This window comes from Mastigoproctus giganteus, chromosome 4 (assembly GCF_048544385.1).
Source record: "Mastigoproctus giganteus isolate SK-2022 chromosome 4, ASM4854438v1, whole genome shotgun sequence".
NCBI lineage: Eukaryota > Metazoa > Arthropoda > Arachnida > Uropygi > Thelyphonidae > Mastigoproctus > Mastigoproctus giganteus.
This window is the reverse complement of record NC_143578.1, coordinates 1,633,385-1,654,677: the sequence shown is the minus strand read 5'-3', so window position 1 is coordinate 1,654,677 and position 21,293 is coordinate 1,633,385. Positions and strand designations below refer to the sequence as shown.

General features: G+C 37.0%; 1 protein-coding gene across 1 annotated transcript in view; it reads left to right on the top strand.

Annotated features, from left to right (window-relative positions):
* Positions 1 to 21,293, top strand: part of FASN1 (Fatty acid synthase 1) — a 371,433-nt gene that overhangs the window by 228,240 nt on the left and 121,900 nt on the right. The window contains exons 19-20 of the mRNA XM_090372546.1: positions 3,363 to 3,692; positions 7,071 to 7,190. Coding sequence (XP_090228672.1) covers positions 3,363 to 3,692; positions 7,071 to 7,190 — 450 coding nt within the window. The remainder of the gene's footprint in view (positions 1 to 3,362; positions 3,693 to 7,070; positions 7,191 to 21,293) is intronic.

The window sequence follows — 21,293 nt, the reverse complement described above, 5'->3', positions numbered from 1 at the left end:
TACATAAAAAAAAAAAAAAAAAAAAAAAAAAACCAGTGCCTCCATTAATTTTCCTGGAACAGAAGTTAAACTCACAGGTCTATAATTACTTGTGTCAGCCTTTGATCCTCCTTTGTGAATTGGCATCACATTTGCACATCACCAGTCTGTGGGTACCTCCCCTGAGTCCAAGGAAGCTCTCATAATTATGGCTAAGGGTTTGCTTACTTCCTTTGCTGCCTCCTTTAATATAACTGGATAGATCCCATCCACCCCAGGTGCCTTTCTTGTGTTTATCTTCAACAATTTCTCCTCCACTTTACTCTCAGTTATTACAAGATTCTCTAGCTTACTGCCAGAGTTGAATACACCTCTGGCATTCCCCTCGCTGAAATACTCCTCATGTGTGAATGTAGATGCAAAATATTCATTTAGTTTGTTAGCTACTTGAGCAGGATCATGAACAGTTGAACCATCGATATCAAGTGGACCAATCTGATTCATCCCCTTCCTTCTAGAGTTTACATAAGTAAAGAACTCCTTGCTGTTTTTCTTTGCATCCCTTGCCAAAGAATTCTCGTAATCTGCCTTCGCCTACCTAACCTCCTTTGTGACTTGGTTACAGATCAACTTATATCTATCATAGGCTTCTGTGTCACATGTTAATTTCTATGTATCCCATGCATTTTTCTTCTCTGCCATATGTCTCATTAATTCATCTGACATCCATTTAGGCCTGAACCTAGAACAATATTTCTTAGTTGGTATGTAAAGCCTAGTAGCTTCCAAGATAAGTTCTTTGAATGCTTCCCATTGAGTTTGCTGTTGGTAACATCATCAGTTGGTCCCACTGTATTGAATTTAAATACTGTCTTAGACCATCGTAGTCGCCTTTACGAAAGCAATAACCCTTCTCTTTACCCCTAATGGTAGTTACCTCTTTGAGTAAATCCCACTTCAGCACACTGTGATCACTGCCACCTAGTGGTTCATTTATCTGCAGATTCTTAATGCGTGAAGAATTACTACTGATAATCCAATCAAGAGTATTGCTCCCTCTAGTTGCCTCCCGAACATGCTGATTTAGAAAACAATCATCCAATAAATTCACAAAAGCTTTGCTAGTGTGTGAGTGACCAACCCACAAATTCCAGTCAATATCTGGAAAATTAAAATCCCCCATTATAAGACTCTCTGATTTACTGGCCCACTCTATTTCCCTGTACAGTTTCTTATTATACTCATCAGAGTCATTAGGCCTATAGCACACTCCTATTCTCAATTTTGATCTCCCAATGCTTATGTCACACCAAACTGACTCGACACTGCACTGTCCAGCGATGTCGACTGGCTTCACTTCCTTGGTTTTTATGTGTTTCTTAACTAATAACATAACCCCTCCCCCCTTCCTATCCTGTCTATCCTTTCTGTAGATGTTGTACTCCCCAAATTCCAGTTCTGCATTACTTATATCTGTGTGACACCACGTCTCTGATATCCCAACAATATCCACCTTTGATGCTTTGAGCAATACCTCAAATTCATCAAATTTATTTACCAAACTCCTAGCATTGGTGTACACGCAAGTATACATGCACCTGTTCTTTTTCTTAGCTACCCTAACACAACCCACGTGTTTACTTGTACCCCAATGACTCCTAGCAGTCTCTGAAATATCCTGCATCTTGTTTTTCAGGCTTCTGTTCATTCGAATAGAAGCAGTACAAGAATTACTTTTACCTCTGCCAGTGGCTACTGTTAATCTATTATTCTTTGTATCCTCCCAAGCTAGCAGTTTTCTGACCCACCTAACACTGCCTCGATAGCATCAACAAATATTCTTGCACCCTTTCTATTTAAGTGTATCCCATCCCTGTAGAAGCAGTCTCTCCTGTTAACAAGTACAGTCTAACATGGGTTGTGTTAGTGTAGCTAAGAATAGGAACAGGTGCATGTATACTTGCATGTACACCAATGCTAGGAGGTTGGTAAATAAATTTGATGAATTTGAGGTATTACCCAAAACATCAAAGGCAGATATTGTTTGGATATCAGAGACATGGTGTCACACAAATATAAGGAATGCAGAACTGGAATTTGGGAAGTACATTTTGTACAGGATGGACAGATGGGAAGGGAGGAAGGGTTATGATTAGTTAAGAAACACATAAAATCCAAGGAAGTGAAGCCAGTCGACATCATGGACAGTGCAGTGTTGAGTCAGTTTGGTGTCACATAAGCATTGGGAGATCAACATTGAGAATAGGAGTGTGTTATAGGCCTAATGACTCTGATGAGTATGATAAGAAACTATACAGGGAAATAGGAGTGGGCCAGTAAATCAGAGAGTCTTATAATTAGGGATTTTATTTTTCCAGATATTGACTGTAATTTTTGGGTTGGTCACTCACACACTAGCAAGGCTTTTGTGAGGAGTTATTCAGCGAGGGGAATGCCAGAGGTGTATTCAACTCTGGCAGTAAGCTAGAGAATCTTGAAATAACTGGGAGTAAAGTGGAGGAGAAATTGTTGAAGATAAACACAAGAAAGGCACCTGGGGTGGATGGGATCTATCCAGTTATATTAAAGGAGGCAGCAAAGGAAGTAAACAAACCCTTAGCCATAACTATGAGAGCTTCCTTGGACTCAGGGGAGGTACCCACAGACTGGAGATGTGCAAATGTGACTTCAGTTGAAAACAAAAGTAGCTTTATTGGAATTGTCTAAAGAATGAATAGTTCAGCTCCCTATTATTTTGAGAGGTTAAAAGATTGCAGATGTTTATTTTTTTGTTTCATCTTATCATATTTGTGACCAAATTATGATATTCAGCAAAATCTATTGGTAGCATTCAGTTTGTAATGAAAGTTACTAGGATGCCAGGGGCTCACATCTGGTGAGTATTGGCTTGGCAAACCCAAGGTCCTGAACTGGATCATCATTCTTGCTTTCTTGGTGATTCCCTTCTCTCTCTCTCTCTCTCTCTCTCTCTCTCTCTCTCTCTCTCTCTCTCTCTCTCTCTCTCTCTCTCTCTCTCTCTCTCTCTTTCTCTCTCTCTCTCTCTCTCTCTCAGGCTAACCTGGGATTTTTTTTATTTTTTTTGGGTGGTGCAACATAAGCCTCAGGCTTCCTTGCACCATATGGCTAATAATGATAATAAGTATGACTTCTGTTCTCAAAGAAGATAAAATAATAATTTTGAATGCTTTTAGAGCTGGAGGAACGTATATGCTATGTGAAGTTTAGATAATGTTAACTCTAATAAATCTGGATTAGATAATAATTGTAAGGTTATTTAAAGTAAGGTTAAAATTTATTTCAGAATGTATGATGAACGAAATATATCTTCCACTTTAATCACGTTGCCTTTAACTTCTCTTCAGGTGACTTAGCCATGCAAGATTGTATCTTGGGATTAGAATTTGCTGGCCGTGATCAAAATGGCCAGCGAGTTATGGGTCTAGTTCCTTCCAAAGGTTTAGCTACAACTGTCTTGGCTGATCCTGATTTCATGTGGGAGATTCCTGATCACTGGACCTTAGAAGAAGCTTGTACTGTGCCTGTAGCTTATTCTACAGCATATTATTCTATTTGTATTCGTGGGAGATTGCAGAGGGGAGAAAAACTGCTTATTCATTCAGGAAGTGGTGGAGTTGGTCAAGCAGCAATTTCTATTGCTTTGAGTATGGGCTGTGAAGTTTTTACAACAGTGGGTAAGTTCCTATGCCAAAATTTTTGCAAGAATATTCATAATCACAAATGTTACTAAACTCAGTATAATTTTGCACCATTTAGTTTAGTAATTCTATTTAGTTTATTGGGACAATACATTATACATGTATATAGAGAATATAAAGTGTTTAGGGCTGAAGCTTCAAGCTATGGAAAAGTCTAGACCAGTGCTTCTCAAACTTTTTTTGGATCACCGCCCACTAAAAAAAAGCCCTTGCCATTTTTAGCCCACCAATATAAAGTGAAGTTAAATAACTGAAATGAATATTTGTCTGTTCGCCTTTATAATTCACACACATGTATGTGTGTGAATTATAAAGAAAACTATTTACTGAAATTTATTCCTTCTTCGTAAAAAATTATAACTACATAAATAAAGTCAGTTATAGTCACTTAAATTAAGTCATAAAAATTAAAGTTAATTACATAAATAAGTCATGATATTAATGGAAATAGTTAATTATATTTTAATATTTAATGTGATGGATGAGCTTGGTGGAGATTTATTAGCTTATCAATATTAGGTTTAATATCTGTAAGTAGAAGTCATAAATCGCCACGTTTAACAACATCCAGACAATTTCTTTGTTTTGTCAGCAATTGAGTTACAACACTGAAACTGGTTTTGACTAGATATGATGTTGGAAAAGAAATAAGTATTTTTTTTTTCAATTCCTCACAATGCAGGATAATGGTTGGGGATTTTCTTTTGTAACCAAAATTCCTGATATGAATTTTGAAATTTTGGCTTCAGTTCAACTTCATTTTGTAACTCAATCAATTCTTCTTCTAAAAAACGTTTGCCATCGTCATTATTTAAAAAAGGATTTATAACCCAATCTGGAATTTTCAAATTAAGAAGATCTTCGAACCTTTCCTGCATATCTCTGTGCAACATTTCTAGATGATTACAAAAAGTTAAGAGTTTCATCAGCTATTTTTTCTTTTTTCTCTATTTCCAACAGATTTGGAAATTGATACAATTCACATCATCCTGCGTTGCGCATAAGAAGCTTTAATTTTGAAATAAATGGTGAAATTTGAGTTTTCGCCTTAAGAGTTGCATCTTGTCCTTGTCAGTGTAAGTTCATTGAGTTGAATCTAATAAATAAATCTGCAAGATAAGCAATATCAGTTTTCATTTTCTTGAGGTCATTACTATGGTCATTATTCCTATCTTCAAAACACTGAAAAATCGTATCAAAGAGTTCATAAAATCCGTTGAGACAGTTGCCTTTTGACAGCCACCAAACCTCAGAGTGAAGTAGAAATCATTCACAATCTTCACTGTTTATCACAAAGCTTTCGATATATACGATCATTCAAAGAGTGGTGCACTATGGTCATAGTTGCCGATGCGCCCAATAAATCCCAAAACAAACAAACAACATTCAAAGAGTGTGCTTTAATTTTGTTTATAGCAGTAATAACAGTTTGTAGAGAATTGTGCAGTTGATCACCAAGTTTTTTCGCAACTAAATGCTGTTGGTGAATGACACAATGAACAGTAATAATATTTGGCACAGCATTTTTTAAATAAGCCATAAAACCCTTGTAACGGCCAATCATTTATGGTGCTCCATCCGGCCCCTGTTGCCCCTTTCATGCCTATCGCCCCCCCCTGTGGCTCCTCTAATGCCCCCAATGGATAGTGCTAGACCAGTGCTTCTCAAAGTGGGTGATATTCAGCCAAAATCTATTGGTAGCATTCAGTTCATAATGAAAGTTACCAGGATGCCAGAGGCTCACACTTCGGTACTTCCAAAATCTCTAATACACATGTGTATTATCATTTTAATAGTTTTAAGTTTAACCTATCTAGTACTGAGTTAACACAGCATGTCCATTCCCACAATCATAATCCACTGATTTATTCAGCTATTACTATAATTAAATTGGAATCTAATTATAAAATTCTCCAAAATGAAGCTTTAGTTATTGAATGGTTTCATCAACACACATCATTGAACGTATTAAACACAAAACTCCCAATCAACCTCTCCCCTATTTGGGACTTGGCTCAAATAAAGTTCCCACGTGCTCTGAATTGCATCTCGGGTAATAGATCTTCTTATTAATAATGTTCGCGTTCCTCTTCTCACAAAGCTAACTGAAGACGAATATCAAAAGTTGCTCATGCACAACTATTGGCTTTCCATTAATAATTAATCTGTTCAAGGTTATTACCACCTTTACGATTTTAATTGACAACTATGAAATGGAGTGTACATTCCCTTTCTTACGTGCATATTTTAATGGGTTTAATTAATTTCATGTTTTAATTTTTTAAAATTTAAATTGAGCCACAGCTTCTGTAATGATTTAGTACAAGAAAGTCTCTCATTCTTATTAACTATGTCTTTTATAATCTCATCACATCCAAGTGGATTCGTCAAGAGGTGAGTGCTGAAAATTAAGCAGTGCTACTTTAATATATTTAGCTATTATAACACAACACATAAGGAGTCCTTAAACTCACAGTTAGCTAATACTACTGTTTAAAGTGTGTTATGTTTACAGCTTGAAATTGCATGATTAATGCTCCCCCCCACCCTTTTTTTTTTTTCCATTTACTGTTAGCCATTTTGGACAACATTAACTATTTACTACTTTTTTTTTTTTTTTTTGTTTTAGGAAATTTGGGAAATCATAACCTCTCATTATCCCAAATTCACTTTTGATTTAACTGAAAAGCATATTCATCTATCTCTCTGTGTGCTATATATTTTAATTTTTGCAAAGCTATTTTCTAGAAGAAATTAACTTTGCAAGTTTTGTTTCTGAGGCTATTAATATCCATGATGGTTTGAAATTATTGAAGAATCTGTTTATTGTGAGTTAAATATAATAATAAAATCAGATATAATTCATTGATTAGGGGTGAAATACTACACCTAATGAGTAAAACATCTGTCATATATTGAGTTTTCTTCCTCTTATTATTATTATTTTGTGAAAGGGGGCCTCCGTAGCCAGGTGGGCAGGAGTAGCAGTGCATAGCACATGCTTCTTGATTAGACCAGGGTTCGAGCCCGTGACCACCAAATACGGAGGATATAGAAAGGTCAGGGAATGACCACCACATATCCCCGGAGCAATATGGCCTTAGTTGCTAATGCTCCTAAAAACCAAATAACAAACAAACATTTTGTGAACGTGTTTTCAATAGCTGGCTGTTCCTAATAGGTTTCTTTAAATTTTTAATTATTTCTTGTCAGTTTCCTTTTACTTTTTTCTCTTCTTATTGAACCTTTATTAAGCTTATTAAATAAAATCTATTGGATTTTCTTTATAACAGCTTAACTTCTTAGCTGTATTTAAAAATGTGAGATTTTAAATTAATATTTTTTTTTCAAAAGGTTCTGAAAAAAAAAGAAACTTCTTGAAAAAGCGTTTCCCACAGTTAACTGACCGAAATTTCAGCAGTTCAAGAGATTTATCATTTGAGACTGACATCTTACGGGCTACTAATGGTAAAGGTAAGGGCAGTGGATTTTTAAATAAGAGATTTCTTAAAATTTGGAATAATTCAATGATTAATATGTTAGTACTGATTATTTATTAGTATTGATTGATAATTAATATTTAGATATAATAATTGTATTATATATCAAGATAGTTACAACAGCGTCTGTCTTGATAGCTTTTCCAGTAGCATATTTAGCTCAGTGTAGCCTGGGTGATGTTTCAGCTGTTATGAGTCTTAAATTTATTTTGTTCAGTTAGCATAATTCCATATTGGCAGCAAATCCTACTCAATTATTCAGTAGCCATATAACTGACTTTCTACTAAAAGGTTAGAGGTGAGGAGTGGACATTGAATGCAGACTCCACTTGGTTTCTCACACGGCTCTTAAAAATATTTGAAAATCTTTAATTTTTGTCCTTAAAATGCAGTTATCCCCTTGGCCTCAATAACAGTTTGTATCCTTTCTTGCATCTGGGAAATAGCAGCTCAAATTATACACTTAATGGAGTTGAATCATAAACAGTAAAGGAGGAAAGAGATCGGGAAGTTATAATATGGATAGATATGAAGTTTACTGAACAGTGTAAACAAACAGCTAGGAAAGCCCATGGTGTCCTGTCGATGCTTTATTGAATGTTATCCTGTAGAGATAGGTAGTCGTAATCAGGGTTTTTAAATTCCCTACATTTTTTAATCATCAGGAACTGGGAACAGGAAATTGTGGTTCCCGAGAATTCTCAAGAATTCCTGAAAATTTTATCTTATTGATTAAATATTTGCTATCTCTTTGATAAGAATTTTTGTCCTTATTCGAGTTATAAAACACTATAATAATGAAATGTACATTGCAGTGTATAAGTAAAAAAACTAAAATTTAAGGAAAATTAAATACTAAAAAATAGGACTCATAGTTTAATGAATATAAACAGAAAATTTTATTATATTGGTACAGCATACAGATAGGCAACATTATTCTATACATTTATTCAAAAAACACCAAGTTTGAGATTAGCAAACTAATATTAGCATTTAACATTGACAATTATTGTTAAAATAAAATTTTAAAGAACACAGTGCATTAATTGTTTGGTTGGAAAGCCTGGCTCTTTGCTTTTTTCCTGAAGTAGAAAAATTTCTTTCATTTTGGGTAGAAGTAGGTCTAATTGTTAGCAGTGCATCTAATAAAATTTTTAGATTTGGTGTCAGTGAACATGTCACTATTTCATTGGATTGACTCTGGTTTTTCTGTTGAAATGGATACATCTATCACTAACTCTGTTTTTATATCTACTTCTAATTTGCCGTGTTGCCTACTTTTCCATTTTTTTGCTCATATTATTTTCTGTTTCTGACTCTTCTGCTAAAGTACACTTTTCTTTGACAATTCATTCCATTATTGATTTCGCTGATCGCATAGTTTCATTTTTATTTGCCATAGCAAAAAAAAATCATTATTAACCTCCTTTAAACTATTTGGATTGCTTAAATTTCTAATTAGGGACACTAAGACTTTATCGCTATGTTTAAAACGCTGGTGCTTAATCCTCTTTAAAAGCTTATTACTTAAAATAGAATTTTGTTTTTCAAATTTATGAAAGAGGAATCTAAAAATTCCTTCACATGTTAGTAGATTTGCATTATGATTACTTAATGCTTCAACTGCGAGTTGCACGAGTTTTTAAGCAGTTTAATATATCTTCAGCGATTTTTGATATCCATCCTTCCACAGCAGATAAGAGAGCTTTAATTCACATAAAGAAATTTTTATCGGTGTTAAAATTCTTAAAAATCTCTCAATCAATAAAATGACTTGCAACTTTATTTTTTCTCTCTTTATTATTTCTTCTTGTAAAATAGTATTTCTTAGCAGAGCATATTTAAAGAGTATAACAATTTTTCTCATACTAGATAGTACCGCAGAAATATCATCATACAAAACGGATTCTTTGTTATCAGAATCTAATTTGCTGTTTACTTTAGCATTCAGATTAAATTTTGTATTTAATCATTTTGTATTCAGATTAAAAATTGTCTCCATTGTAACTTTTGCTACTATCAGTGCTATTGGTATCTTTTGATTTTTTAACATAAAATACTTTTATCACTGCAAGATGAAGTGTGTGATTACAGCATAACTGTTAAAGGCTTGTGATAATTTACCAAATTTTTCCATAACTGCAGCACCATCACTAGTAGTTAGTTGTAATTATATCTGTTTCAAAACAAATCTTGAAGGATTCCAATGGTTCTTTAACTAAAGAATAGGCCTTTTTGGAAGTACAATTTCCATGAATTATTATTAGACCAAGATTTAATGAACCATCGTTGTAATATACATGAAGGTTCATGTATCTTCGGATTCTATTACTGATCCATTCATTATGGAAATGCTCATTTTTACATTTTAAAGCTAAAATTTTTCAATATAGACTTGGATGTGCTTTTTCATAATACTTATATATTAGTGCTCAGAAGATGAATTTTTTGGTAGCTATAAGCCTCTTTTAGAAAAACTTTCTCGGATAAAATTGCTCTTTGTGATAGTATTAATAGAAATACCATCTACTACTGCAAATTTAGTTATAATTCGTCTAGCCAGGTGGGAAGGAGCAGCAGTGCGCAGCACACGCTTCTTGATTAGACCGGGGTTCGAGCCCATCACCACCAAATATGGAGGATGCGGAAAGGTCAGGGAATGACCACCGTATATCCCGCAGCAATATGGCCTTAGTTGCTAATGCTCCTAAAAACCAAATAACAACAACAACAACAACATAATTCGTCTATTTCTGATACTTGAGGTTTTACGAATTGACACAGTGTGTTTTCTTTTTTTTGAAGTAGAGGTGTTTGATCATCTTCAATTGCTTTCTTTCTTTTCATGCCATGAATATGTTCATCAGTGCTTTGAAACACATTTGGCAACAAGCTGTGTGGTTTGTGTCGTCTTTTTTAAAATACTGCCAACATTCTTCATATATTTTACTCATTTTTAGGGTTAACTAAAATGAACTAAACCACTTGTTGGTGATGCTTTGCATTCCGGTGCTTTGAAACACATTTGGCAACAAGCTGTGTGGTTTATGTCATCTTTTTTAAAATACTGCCAACATTCTTCATATGTTTTACTCATTCTTAGGGTTAACTAAAATGAACTAAATAAAATTAGTTTTTTATCCAGAAATAATTATTAATAATTAAATAATATTTAAATTATTTTGCTAATAAAAACTGTATTAATATTAAAGCAAATTCAAATTCATCACATTAGTATACTTTTTACTATATGAACATTACTTTACTTAATTAATTCAAGTCATGTTACAGTCACAACTCATGATATTGTTAACATTAACTGAATAAAATAATAATCATTATATTATTCACACTCCATTAATGTTACATGCAGGTCTGGTCAGTTTTATTCCTAAATTTAACTGCTTCATGGATTATCCCGAGATATCTCGTTTTTAGTTTTAAAAGTTATTTGGAACTACACGAAATATCTCGGGATACATCATCATCATCATCATCATCAGCCATTTTCAATCCACTGCAGGATGAAGGCCTCTCCAGCAACTTTCCAGTTCCTTCTGTTCTGTGCAATGGCCATCCATTTACTACCAACAACCTCATGAATTTCATCTATCCATCTCCGCCATTGCCTTCCAGGTTTTCTTCTAGCTCCTCTTGGGTACCATTCTGTTATTTTCTTAGTCCATCTGTCATCATATCTTCGAGCTATGTGTCCTGCTCAAGACCATTTTAGTTCTTTAGTTTTGATAAGAATGTCCTTTACTTGAGTTTGCTGCCTAATACATATGTTTCTCTTCTTATCTAAAGTTTGGGATACAATAATACCCAAAGCAAACAATAATATCTCCAAATTTAGAACTGAAACATATTTTCTCTGACATTTATCTGGCTAATTTTGCATTAGGCAGGTAAATCCCGAATTTTCTCAGGATTTTCTTACACCTGGCAGCAAACGACTGGCTTTCGTTTTACTTATATTGTACAGCAATGTCAGAACAGTAGTACACATTCCTGTGCCACCAATAAGCAAAATTTCCTTACATTTCTAGGGTACAGCTCTAAAACGGTTTTCGCAGGCCGGCCGCTAGTTAGTACACCGGACCGAACCTATTGGTAACTCTCTAGGAGGCTTCCGGATCAGCTAGTGTATAATCTTGCTACCTCTACTCTGCCAGATAGTGACTGGAGGGAGTCCGAGTAGTGTGTATGCGGGGAGCATTGTCGAGGCCACGTTATGTCAAGGATCTGGGTATATTCTTCCCACATGTACGCCATATCCAAAAATTTCATTACTTCATACAGCATATCCCACCCACTTTTTCTTACTATTGAATACACCATGAATTGTCAAACTAATAGAACAAGCTTATCTGCGAAAAGATCTAAACCTCCCAAGGATTTCCTAATTCATTTCACAAATATACGTGGTCTCAATTCTAATCTCAACGATGTCCATTTCCACTTGCAGTCTGCCAAACCCCATGTACTTTTTCTGACAGAATCTCAGTTAGCGGTTGATTCAACTACTGTTCATCTCAGATACCCAAATTATTCGCTGTATGATTCCTTTCGCCTCAAAGGTGGTACTTGTGCATATGTCCGTTCTGATATTCCCTGTCAGAGACTTGGCAATTTGGAATCTCCTCTCTTTGATCTTCTCTGGCTTAAAATCTCTCTACCTCATTGTGTCAAATTCATCTGTTGTCTCTACCGTTCTCCCAACTCCACTAATCACTTGGAGCTCTTTGACTTCCTCTCGTTGCAACTTGACTTTCTCCAGTCAAACTTTCCTAACAGTGAGGTAATTTTCCTTGGTGATTTTAATGTTCACAACTCCAGCTGGCTTCCGTTTTCTAGTCACACCGACCCAGCAGGTCGAGATGCTGAGGCTTTTGCAATTACTAATGACCTAGCACAGATTGTTCATTTACCTACAAGAATACCGGACAATCCTAATCATACAGCCAATACGCTTGATCTTTTTCTCACAAACAACCCTTCTAAGTACACGGTCGAAGTGAGAGGTCCTTTAGGCACTTCAGATCACAACTTGGTGATTGTCTCTTCTCCAATGGAACCTTTATCTCATGGCTATTCCCAACCTCGTGTTGTTTGGCATTACAAGGATGCAAAATGGGATGACCTGCGAGACTTCTTTTCTTCTTTTCCTTGGTCGGATTACTGTTTCAAAACTCCTGATGTCAACGTTTGCTCAGATCTTGTCAGTGAAATTATTCTTGCAGGAATGGAATCCTATATCCCACACTCCACTTTAAAATCTCGTCCTTTATCTAAACCTTGGTTTTCCAATAAATGTGCTAAGGCTGTTCAAGAGAAGAATGTTGCATATCGTAATTGGCTTGTTTCTAATTCTTCAGTTTCATTTTCTGCCTACACCAAAGCTCGCAACAATTGTAAAGCAGTTATTAATCAGTCCAAACTAGAGTTTGAACAGGCTAAGAGTAGAAAACTTGCTTCTTGCCCTAATGGTAGCCGAGCATTCTGGTCTCTTGCCAAAGCTATTGGCCGCAACTTTTGCCCATCTCTGCTTCCACCTCTGTCCAAACCAGATGGTTCTGTTGTCACTTCAGCCAAGGATAAAGCTGACCTGCTAGCATCCCATTTTTCTTCCAGCTCATGTATTAATGAACTTGGTAAAACACCTCCCACCATTCCCAACACGGTCCATTCAATGCCTCCTGTGGTCTTCCGTCAAAAGGATATCAGAAGGATTTTGATGAATCTTGATGCTAAGAAAGCTCCAGGTCCTGATGGTATTTCTCCACTTGTTCTCAAAACCTGTGCTCCTGAACTTACTCCTATTCTTTGCCGCCTTTTTTCACTTTCTTATTCCAAAGGTGTTTTTCCTTCTGCTTGGAAATTTGCTCATATCCAGCCAGTTCCTAAAAAGGGCGACAAATCCCTCCCATCCAATTATCGTCCCATTGCAATTACTTCTACTCTTTCTAAAGTAATGGAGAAATCAATTAACCGCCAACTCTTAAACTACCTAGAAACCTTCCGTCTGATCAACGATCGCCAGTATGGATTCCGTCGGTGTCGATCCACTGGTGATATTCTGGCTTATGTTACCCATTTATGGACTACTTCAATGGAAAGGTTCGGTGAAACACAAGCAGTTGCTCTTGACATCTCAAAGGCTTTCGATCGTGTTTGGCATAAAGGTCTTCTAAACAAGCTTCCATCTTATGGTTTGCCAACTGTTTTTAGTAATTGGTTATCCAGTTTTCTCTCTGATCGCTCACTGAGGGTGATGGTAGATGGCTCTCTGTCTTCTAACTTCTCCACTAATGCCGGTGTCCCCCAAGGTTCAGTTCTTTCCCCCACTCTTTTCCTCTTGTATATCAATGACCTTCTTCCATTGACTGGAAATCCTATCCATAGTTTTGCCGATGATAGCACATTGCATTCAACTTTCCATTTTGAGAAACCTTGCCCTGCTCAATCAGCTTCAACTTCTCGAAAATCTGCTACCAATTCCTTAAATGCCGATCTTCAGGTAATTCTCCAGTGGGGCAAAGACAACTTAGTTGATTTCAACCCTTCTAAAACTCAGTCTTGTCTTATATCTCGCAAAAAGGATTCTTCTGCTCCTATGCTTATCTTTAGTGACACTCCAATTTCTAGGCAAAAGGATATATCTCTTTTGGGGATTACCCTGACTTCTAATCTCTCTTGGCACAAGCACATTACAAATATTGCTTCCTCTGCATCTAAAAAACTTGGTTTTCTCTTTCGCTCTCGGCGTTACTTTTCTTCCAAACAGCTGCTCACTCTGTATAAATCGCAAATCCGCCCTGCCATGGAATATTGTTCCCACATTTGGGGTGGTGCCCCCAAAACCTCTCTCAGGCTTCTTGATTCCATTCAGAAGAGGGCAGTTAGGTTAATTAATGATTCATCTCTAACAGAGTCTCTCCACTCGCTTTCTCATAGACGTACTGTTTCTGCTGCATGCCTCTTCTACAGATATTTCCATGGGCACTGTTCTTCTGAATTGGCTTCTATAATTCCCGCTCTCTCTTTCAAAACAGTCCGAACACGTGCCGCCACCAGCCAACATCCATTTACTGTCCAACTTCAAACCCACAGAACCAACTTTTCATCTTCCTCATTTATTCATTCAACTGCCGTTTCTGGAACAACCTTCCTTCATACGTATTTCCTGAAAATTACAATCTACAGAAGTTCAAGTCCAATGTCAACAAATATCTTCTTTCGTCTTCTCAACCTCCAACCCAAGCACGGTACTAAGTACTATAGGTTCTAATACCTCTCGTGTTTGGGGTTCACATAAAAAAAAAAAAAAAAAAAAAAAAAATATAATTTGCCATTCTAAATGCAGAATACTGAATCCACAAAAACAATATCAAAAAATATTTTGGTGCCCTCTTGAATTGCCGCCCATAAGCGATGCTTACCTTGCCTGTCCACTTGTGGCGGCCGTGTGTCAGAATGTAGTTAGTTTGTGATTACTGCTTGTGGAGGGAGGTTACTGCTTGTGTGTTCCACTTGAATTTTTAAATTTATTTATATAATGAGTAATGAAGACTTTTTCTGTGCCTTTCTTTTAGCTCAAGTGCTAATTTCTTAAAAAAATCTGTATAATTTGCACACTTTTTGGCATACACGAGTTAACTTGGGATAGTCCAAATGGGTTAATTACTCCCATGTATTTTCTATGAAAAAAATTAATAAAAAACACAAAAACTATACAGTGAGTGTTCGCATGATGCAAACTTTTAATCTGTAATATAAAAAAAGTCGATCCGTTACGACACATTTTCCGGAAAAAAATGTTCCAAAAAGGGCTTAATAAAGTTCTAAAGATCTCTGATCTGAGGACTTACAGTTATATCTTTCCTGGAACTCATCAGCAATTACACTTTTCTGTCTTCAAGCCACAATATGTAATATACTTCTTTACTAACTGACACTCTCACATCACTACATCACTCCTGTAGCACACCGAATTCTGGATCCTTCTCCCATAATTTTTTTCCCTCTCATTCTCTTCTCACTCACATCACTTTTTTTTCTCTCCGACATCTATCCCACTTTCACAACTACATTTCTTCTTTTAAACACACCTTTCTTTGCTTGTGAAAACCTTATTTCCTTCTTATTTGCATATCTCTGTCTATTAATTCAAACTTCGCCCAATTACTATGTATTTCTTAAACTTATTTTTCTCAGATGTTATTAACACACAAATTGCCCTTACCACACAGCCCTTTCATCTTCTACCATTAAACCCCCTACTGACTTACTTTAGAACCACACCAAACCGATTCCTTCCTAAAAACGATTGAGTCCTCAATTGGTGGTATGATAGAGGGATTAAATTAAGGTTGACTACCTCCCTGAGCACCCTTTAAATCTATCTTCTTTCTACTTTACTGCTTTGCTTTGTTTATTATCCCAACAGGCCCACTCCCTCTAACTGAGATATTTCCAAGTTTGCAGACGATACAAAGGTTGGCAGGGTTGTCAAGGACACTACTGACACTATGCTGCTGCTGCAACAGGATCTGGAAAGGTTGAGCAGATGGGCTGAGAGGTGGCAAATGAAGTTTAACATTGACAAATGTAAAGTACCACACATGGGAAACAGCAACCCCAGAGCAACGTATCAACTCTGTGGTACTACACTGACAGTGGTAGAGAATGAAAGGGACTTGGGGGTGGCTGTGCAGGCAGATATGAAGTTCTCTGAGCAGTGCAGACGGGCTGCAAGAGTAGCTCATGGAGTATTGTCAATGATATACAGGAATTTTTCCAGCAGGGATAAGGAGGTGATTATTCCATTGTATATGCAATGGTCAGGCCACACCTAGAGTACTGTATACAGGTCTGGAGGCCTCATTTCAAGAAGGATGTAGAGCTGCTGGAACGAGTACAGAGAAGGGCAACAAGATTAGTGAATGGAACAAAGGGGTGCTCTTACGAAGAAAGGCTTAAGGTTTGCAAATTACAGTGTCTGGAGACTAGGCACCAGCTAGGTGATCTGATAGAGGTGTATAAAGCCTTGAATGGTTTAAGCATGCTCAATGCTGATGGGATTCTTCCTCTAGCTCAGAAAAATCACCTGAGAGGGCATAAATTCAAATTGAGGAAAGACAGATGTAGGATAGACGTGCGGAAATTTGCCTTTAGCCAGCGGGTGGTTGGTTGGTGGAACAGACTTCCATCCCTTGTAGTGGAGGTTGATAGCCTAAATAAGTTTAAGGCTCAGCTGGACAGGTATTTTGAACGAACAGAAGGGTGAAGTGGAAGCGGGTTTGTTTGTTTTTTTTTTTTTTTTTTTTTTTTTTTTTTTTTGGCTGATGCTGCATAAGCTTGCTTTCTTGCATCAAATGCCTCTACTAATGCTAATGCTAATTTCTGAATTGTTGTTCTCCTTGTTAGTAAATTGTTTTATTTCTGCCAACTATTCTTATTCAGAGAAATAAGTATTTGTAATACTTTGTGTCTTACACTGCACATGCACTGACCCACAGAGAAGGGACTGGAATTATGACAAACTCAGGGAATACACAGTTATTTTATCAGGAAACTATGAAACGAAAGCACAATATTTTTCTGATTGGACAAGAATATATATCATAAAATTAGATAGAGAAAATGAAATAGTTACTTGCAACCATATTTAAATAAAAATTAAGCATTTCAAAATAAACTGCATAGTAGTCTGTATATTAGAAAAACAAAAATCAAAAAAATCTCAATTTCTTGCAAAATATTTTTGCTTTTCCTGGTAATCGGGATTTCATCATCATCATGAACTTGTTCCAGCTTAGGTCTTTTAAGACCTGTTCCGTTGTAGCTCTTGGAAGTGGTTTTGATCTCGCCATCGTTGTCTTGGTCGACCAACATCTCTCTTGCCTGTAGGTTTGTAGTTAAAGGCTGATTTTGGGATCTGGTCTGGGTTCATTCTTTCTATGTGGCTGATCTATTTTTCCTGATACCGTTTTATGTCATTTACTATGTTATCTACTTTTAATTTCTCGCGGATATCTATATTTCTTTGGTGGTCTAGTCTTGTAAAGCCTAATAATGGTCTTAAAAATTTCATTTGTGCTACTTCTAGTTTGTGTGCATCTTTCTTATTTCTGACCCAAGTCTCACAGCTGTAGAAGAGGGCTGGTTTGGAAGTGATGTTGTGCAGTCATAATTTTATTTCAGTTGTCATTTGTTTTCCGAAGTGGCGTTTAATCATTCCAATCATTTTATTATATTTTTGCAGTTTAGTGTGGATGTCTTTCCCTTCGTTTGATATTAAACTTCCCAAATAGGTGAAGTCAGATATTTGTTCTATTATTTTATCATCAATAACAATTTTTACTCTTTGTATGTTTTTTCTACATAATCCCATTGATTTTGTTTTTGAGGTGGAGATTTTCATCTTGTACTTTTTAGCTATTTTATTCAGTTCATTTGCTGCTATCTGTAGTTCATCTTCTGATTTTGCAATTATTACTTGATCATCAGCATATCATATAGCTTGGATCTTATTCCTGTTGTTCAACTGTATTCCGTTGTTTAGCATTAGCATTAGTAGAGGCATTTGATGCAAGAAAGCAAGCTTATGCAGCATCAGCCAAAAAAAAAAAAAAAAAAACCCGCTTCCACTTCACCCTTCTGTTCGTTCAAAATACCTGTCCAGCTGAGCCTTAAACTTATTTAGGCTATCAACCTCCACTACAAGGGATGGAAGTCTGTTCCACCAACCAACCACCCGCTGGCTAAAGGCAAATTTCCGCACGTCTATCCTACATCTGTCTTTCCTCAATTTGAATTTATGCCCTCTCAGGTGATTATTCTGAGCGAGAGGAAGAATCCCATCAGCATTGAGCATGCTCAAACCATTCAAGGCTTTATACACCTCTATCAGATCACCTCGCTGGTGCCTAGTCTCCAGACACTGTAATTTGCAAAACTTAAGCCTTTCTTCGTAAGAGCACCCCTTTGTTCCATTCACTAATCTTGTTGCCCTTCTCTGTACTCGTTCCAGCAGCTCTACATCCTTCTTGAAATGAGGCCTCCAGACTTGTATACAGTACACTAGGTGTGGCCTGACCATTGCCTTATACAAGGGAATAATCACCTCCTTATCCCTGCTAGAAAAATTCCTATATATCATTGACAATACACAATGAGCTACTCTTGCAACCTGTCTGCACTGCTCAGAGAACTTCATATCTGCCTGCACAACCACCCCCAGGTCCCTTTCATTCTCTACCACCTGTCAGTGTAGTACCACAGAGTTGATACATTGCTCTGGGGTTGCTGTTTCCCATGTGTAGTACTTTACATTTGTCAATGTTAAACTTCATTTGCCACCTCTCAGCCCATCTGCTCAACCTTTCCAGATCCTGTTGCAGCAGCAGCATAGTGTCAGTAGTGTCCTTGACAACTCTGCCTACCTTTGTATCGTCTGCAAACTTTGACATTAAGCTTGATATACCATATCATTTATGAATACAGAAAACAATAATGGACCCAACACTGAGCCCTGAGGGACTCCACTAATAACATTAGTCCACGATGAGCAGTGTCCATTGATTACCACTCTCTGTCTTCTCCCCCTCAGCCACCCCCTTTATCCACAGCAGCAATTTGCCTCCAATATCACACTGCTCCAATTTGTGCAGCAGTCTTCCATGTCCAACAGTATCAAAAGCCTTTCTAAGATCCAAGTATATAATATCAAAGTTATTCCCTGCATCCAGTTCCTTTGTGAGTGCATCATAGTATCCAATCAAATTGGTCAGGCAAGACTTCCCCTTAACAAAACCATGCTGTGTCCGAGCTATATAACTGAAGTCTTGTCTAAATGATCCTGCAGTGTTTCTTTAACTAGTGCCTCCATTAATTTTCCTGGAACAGAAGTTAAACTCACAGGTCTATAATTACTTGTGTCAACCTTTGATCCTCCTTTGTGAATTGGGGTCACATTTGCACATCTCCAGTTTATGGGTACCTCCTCTGAGTCCAAGGAAGCTCTCATAATTATGGCTAAGGGTTTGCTTACTTCCTCTGCTGCCTCCTTTAATATAACTGGATAGATCCCATCCACCCCGGGTGCCTTTCTTGTGTTTATCTTCAACAATTTCTCCTCCACTTTACTCTCAGTTATTACAAGATTCTCTAGCTTACTGCTAGAGTTGAACACACCTCTGGCTTTCCCTTCGCTAAATAACTCCTCATGTGTGAATGTCGATGCAAAATATTCATTTAGTTTGTTAGCTACCTGAGAGGATCATCAACAGTTGACCCATCGATATCAAGTGGACCAATCTGATTCATCCCCTTCCTTCTAGAGTTTACATAAGTAAAAACTCTTTGCTGATTTTCTTTGCATCCCTTTCCAAAGATTTCTCGTAATCTGCCTTCGCCTGCCTAACCTCCTTTGTAACTTGGTTACAGATCAACTTGTATCTATCATAGGCTTCTGTGTCATGCGTTAATTTATATGTATCCCATGCATTTTTCTTCTCTGCCATATACCTGATTAGTTCATCTGACATCCATTTAGGCCTAAACCTTGAACAATATTTCTTACTTGGTATGTAAAGCCTAGTAGCTTCCGAGATAAGTTCTTTGAATGCTTCCCATTTTGCATTTGCTGTTGGTAACATCATCAGTTGGTCCTACTGTATAGAATTTAAATACTGTCTCAGTCCATCGTAGTCGCCTTTACGAAAGCAATAACCCTTCCCTTTACCCCTAATGGTAGTTACCTCTTTGAGTAAATCCCACTTCAGTACACTGTGATCACTGCCACCTAGTAGTTCATTTAACTGCAGATTCTTAATGCACGAAGAATCACTGCTGATAATCAAATCAAGAGTATTCCTCCCTCTAGTTGCCTCCCGAACATGCTGATGTAGAAAACAATCATCCAATAAATCCACAAAAGCCTTGCTAGTGTGTGAGTGACCAGCCCTCAAATTCCAGTCAGTCTTGTCAGTCCCAGAAAATTAAAATCTCCCATTATAAGACTCTCTGATTTACTGGCCCACTCTATTTCCCTGTACAGTTTCTTATTATACTCATCGGAGTCATTAGGCCTATAGCACACTCCTACTCTCAATTTTGATCTCCCAATGCTTATGTCACACCAAACTGACTCGACACTGCACTGTCCAGCAACGTCCACTGGCTTCACTTCCTTGGATCTTATGTATTTCTTAACTAATAGCATAACCCCTCCTCCTTCCTATTCAGTCTATCCTTTCTGTAGACGTTGTACTCCCCAAATTACAGTTCTGCATTCCTTATATCTGTGTGACACCACGTCTCTGATATCCCAACAATATCTGCCTTTGATGTTTTGAGCAATACCTCAAATTCATCAAATTTATTTGCTAAACTCCTAGCATTGGTGTACACGCAAGTATACATGCACCTGTTTCTTTTCTTAGCTACCCTAACACAAGCCATGTGTTTACTTGTACCGCAATGACTCCCAGCAGTCTCTGGAATATCCTACATCTTGTTTTTCAGGCTTCTGCTCATTCTAATAGAAGCAGTGCAAGAATCACTTTCGCCTCTGCCAGTGGTTACTGTTAATCTATTAGTCCTTGTAACCCCCAAGCTAGCAGTTTTCTGACCCACCTAACACTGCCTCGATAGCATCAGCAAATATTCTTCCACCCTTTCTATTTAAGTGTATCCCATCCCTGTAGAAGCAATCTCTCCTGTTAACAAGTACAGTCCAGGCTGAAAAAAATTCTACCGTTGAGCCTTGCACAATCTTTCCTGGGCCGAATTGATCAACAAGGCTCTCATCATATACTCCCTCCTATCGTGTCTGGGCAGAATTGCAGACACTTTCAAATTCAACCCTATTTCACTGTTTTTTTTAACAGTGACCTGTACTTGTTAAGCAATTCTGCCGGTCTCCTACTCTTGATATCATTAGTGCCAACGTGTACAACTATATCACCTTTTGTGCCCTTAAAATTGTTTAATTGTTAAAATTGTTAATTGTTTGTTTCCATTCTTTAAGAATTTTATTGATGTAGATATTAAATAAATTTGGTGATAGTCC